General features: G+C 39.9%; 1 protein-coding gene across 1 annotated transcript; it reads right to left on the bottom strand.

Annotated features, from left to right (window-relative positions):
- Nucleotides 1-235: 235 nt before the first annotated feature.
- On the bottom strand, nt 236-1,088 carry RpL21 (ribosomal protein L21). Its single transcript, XM_070213294.1, has 2 exons — nt 932-1,088; nt 236-814 (listed from the first exon to the last, which is right to left on the bottom strand). The coding sequence occupies exon 2, from the start codon at nt 797-799 to the stop codon at nt 320-322; it is 480 nt and encodes a 159-aa protein (XP_070069395.1). The 5' UTR covers nt 800-814; nt 932-1,088; the 3' UTR covers nt 236-319.
- Between the last annotated feature and the right edge of the window lie 1,107 nt (nt 1,089-2,195).

Raw genomic sequence — 2,195 nt, forward strand, 5'->3', positions numbered from 1 at the left:
ACATTTTCGCCGTTGGGAATGCTTAGCAGAGAGTCCAAGTACCTGTCAAAGCTAGCTCTCACATTGATGCTCGAGAAAGCCAAAATGACTTAGCAGGGACTTCATCTGTTCGAGAAATGTTAGCCGGCACTAGAGAAACCGGCCCTTACGGGGTTTACTGTGTTGCTGAAATACAAGAAAGTAGCTAGTCGAATAGACTATCCCCGCAATACAAAAATAAAAAGGTTGCAAATAATTGCAGTAATCATCAAGAAAATCTTTTCGTTTACTGCTAAACCAACTACTTTACAGAATTTCAATGCAACAAAACAAGATTCGATTAAGCAATGAATTCGTATGGAATCGGAGCTAAAGCAATCGGTTCCTCCAATTTCTTGACAAAGTGCGCCTTCTTTGGCTGTTCGGGCTGGCGCTTCAGGCTGACCCATTGACCCTTTTCCTTGGCCTCCTTCAGAAGACGCTCGTTATCCTTCACACGACGCAGGAAATCCTCACGACATTTGGAGTGGTGGATGTGTTCAATGCGGACATTGACACGCTTGGCCAGGATCTTACCACGCACACGTTTGTTTACAATTACACCAACGGCGTGCTGAGTTACATTGAAAATGCGTCCAGTCTTGCCGTGGTATGCCTTGTATGGCAAACCCTTCTGTACGGCACCATGACCCTTAATGTCCACGATGTCTCCAATCTTAAATACGCGCATATATGTAGACAGTGGTATAACACCATGCTTCCGGAAGGGACGGGAGAACATATCCCGTGTGCCACGGCGGTAGCCCTTTGAGTTTGTCATTTTGTTTGGAGTACCCTGCAAAAATAAAGACTTTAGAACACTTTTTTTAAATAGGATGCGAAGAATATACGCAAGTTCCCCATCATCACAAATATTTCGGCAGCACATTTAATAAATAGATTATTCACTAACCTTAATATATCGACGTCCACGCTGACGTGAAGTTGGGAAAAGAAAGGAAGATGGCTGCGTCCGTAGAGTTGCCACTGTACCCAGCAGTTTTTTGACATTTATAAAAAGATGTAAGTTAGGGTTCAATGATTAATAATAGCCCATTCCCACAAATCACATCACAGAAAAATATTTTTGATTTTTTTGTTATGTTGTTGGGATTTTTGACATATGTAAAATTCGAGTTCCCATAGAGTTTCCATCCACATCCAATAACAGCTGATCTGAAGACCAGTTGCTCATCTCAACATAAACGAAAATGGGTTTCAACTCAGCAATACTGTCGTACAATTACGTTCTCCTAATCTTATTGAAGAAGAATACAATAATAACATAAGATAATAGTTAAAAATCATATCTGAATTTTTATAACATATCCTATAACGAGTATGCATACATATTGCTGACTAAGGGAGAACCTAACCTCCCGTACCCCACTCTCCGCTCTTACCACGCCTCTGTCTAGCCAATATTAAAATGAAAAATTTGTAAACGAACCCAAATTCGTGCTGATTGTGGTAATTTATTCTTTACGAAGTGCAGAACATATTCTCAGACTTTCGGCCTACTTATAGCAACCCGTTTGCGAACGATTTTCTGCTCATAACAAACAACAAATAATTCAACGATAACCAAAAATCAATGAACTTAAACATTACTTAATTTTTTCCCGCCATCGATTTTATTTGTTCTCGCTGTCATCGTTCCAATTTTCCCAGTCAAGAAGAAGAACTCAGAGTTGCACCGAGAAAACATTGCCTAACTATCGCATAAAAGAGCACGTCAATATCCGTCAAAATTATAGTCTATTTACACTGGGGTGGAGTTATGGAGTTATGGGGTTATTGACATAACCCTGTTTTTTTTACATAGGATGTGTATAAGCAACTAGATGTGGGCAAAAGTGGGGTACTTTTAGGGTCTTTGGTATTTCGGAGTATTTTTTTGTATATTTCAGTATATTTTGTATTTATTTCCTATCGTTGAAGGTCCATCCCTAGTCAAATGAACAACACAAACAACAAACACTAGATGTCATTACTCGATATTTGGAGTTAACCCAGTGGAAACACTTTTTTGGAGTAATCAGGTTATTGGCTCACTCGATAGGTTACCCCACATAGTGTGACTAGACTATTAGATGGCGGACTAACTGGGAAATTTTCGGAACGGCCAAACCTTACGGATGGTAGATGGTGGATGGAGCTGTGTGGGAAGACCTTAT

Source organism: Drosophila takahashii, chromosome 2R, assembly GCF_030179915.1.
Source record: "Drosophila takahashii strain IR98-3 E-12201 chromosome 2R, DtakHiC1v2, whole genome shotgun sequence".
NCBI classification, from domain to species: domain Eukaryota; kingdom Metazoa; phylum Arthropoda; class Insecta; order Diptera; family Drosophilidae; genus Drosophila; species Drosophila takahashii.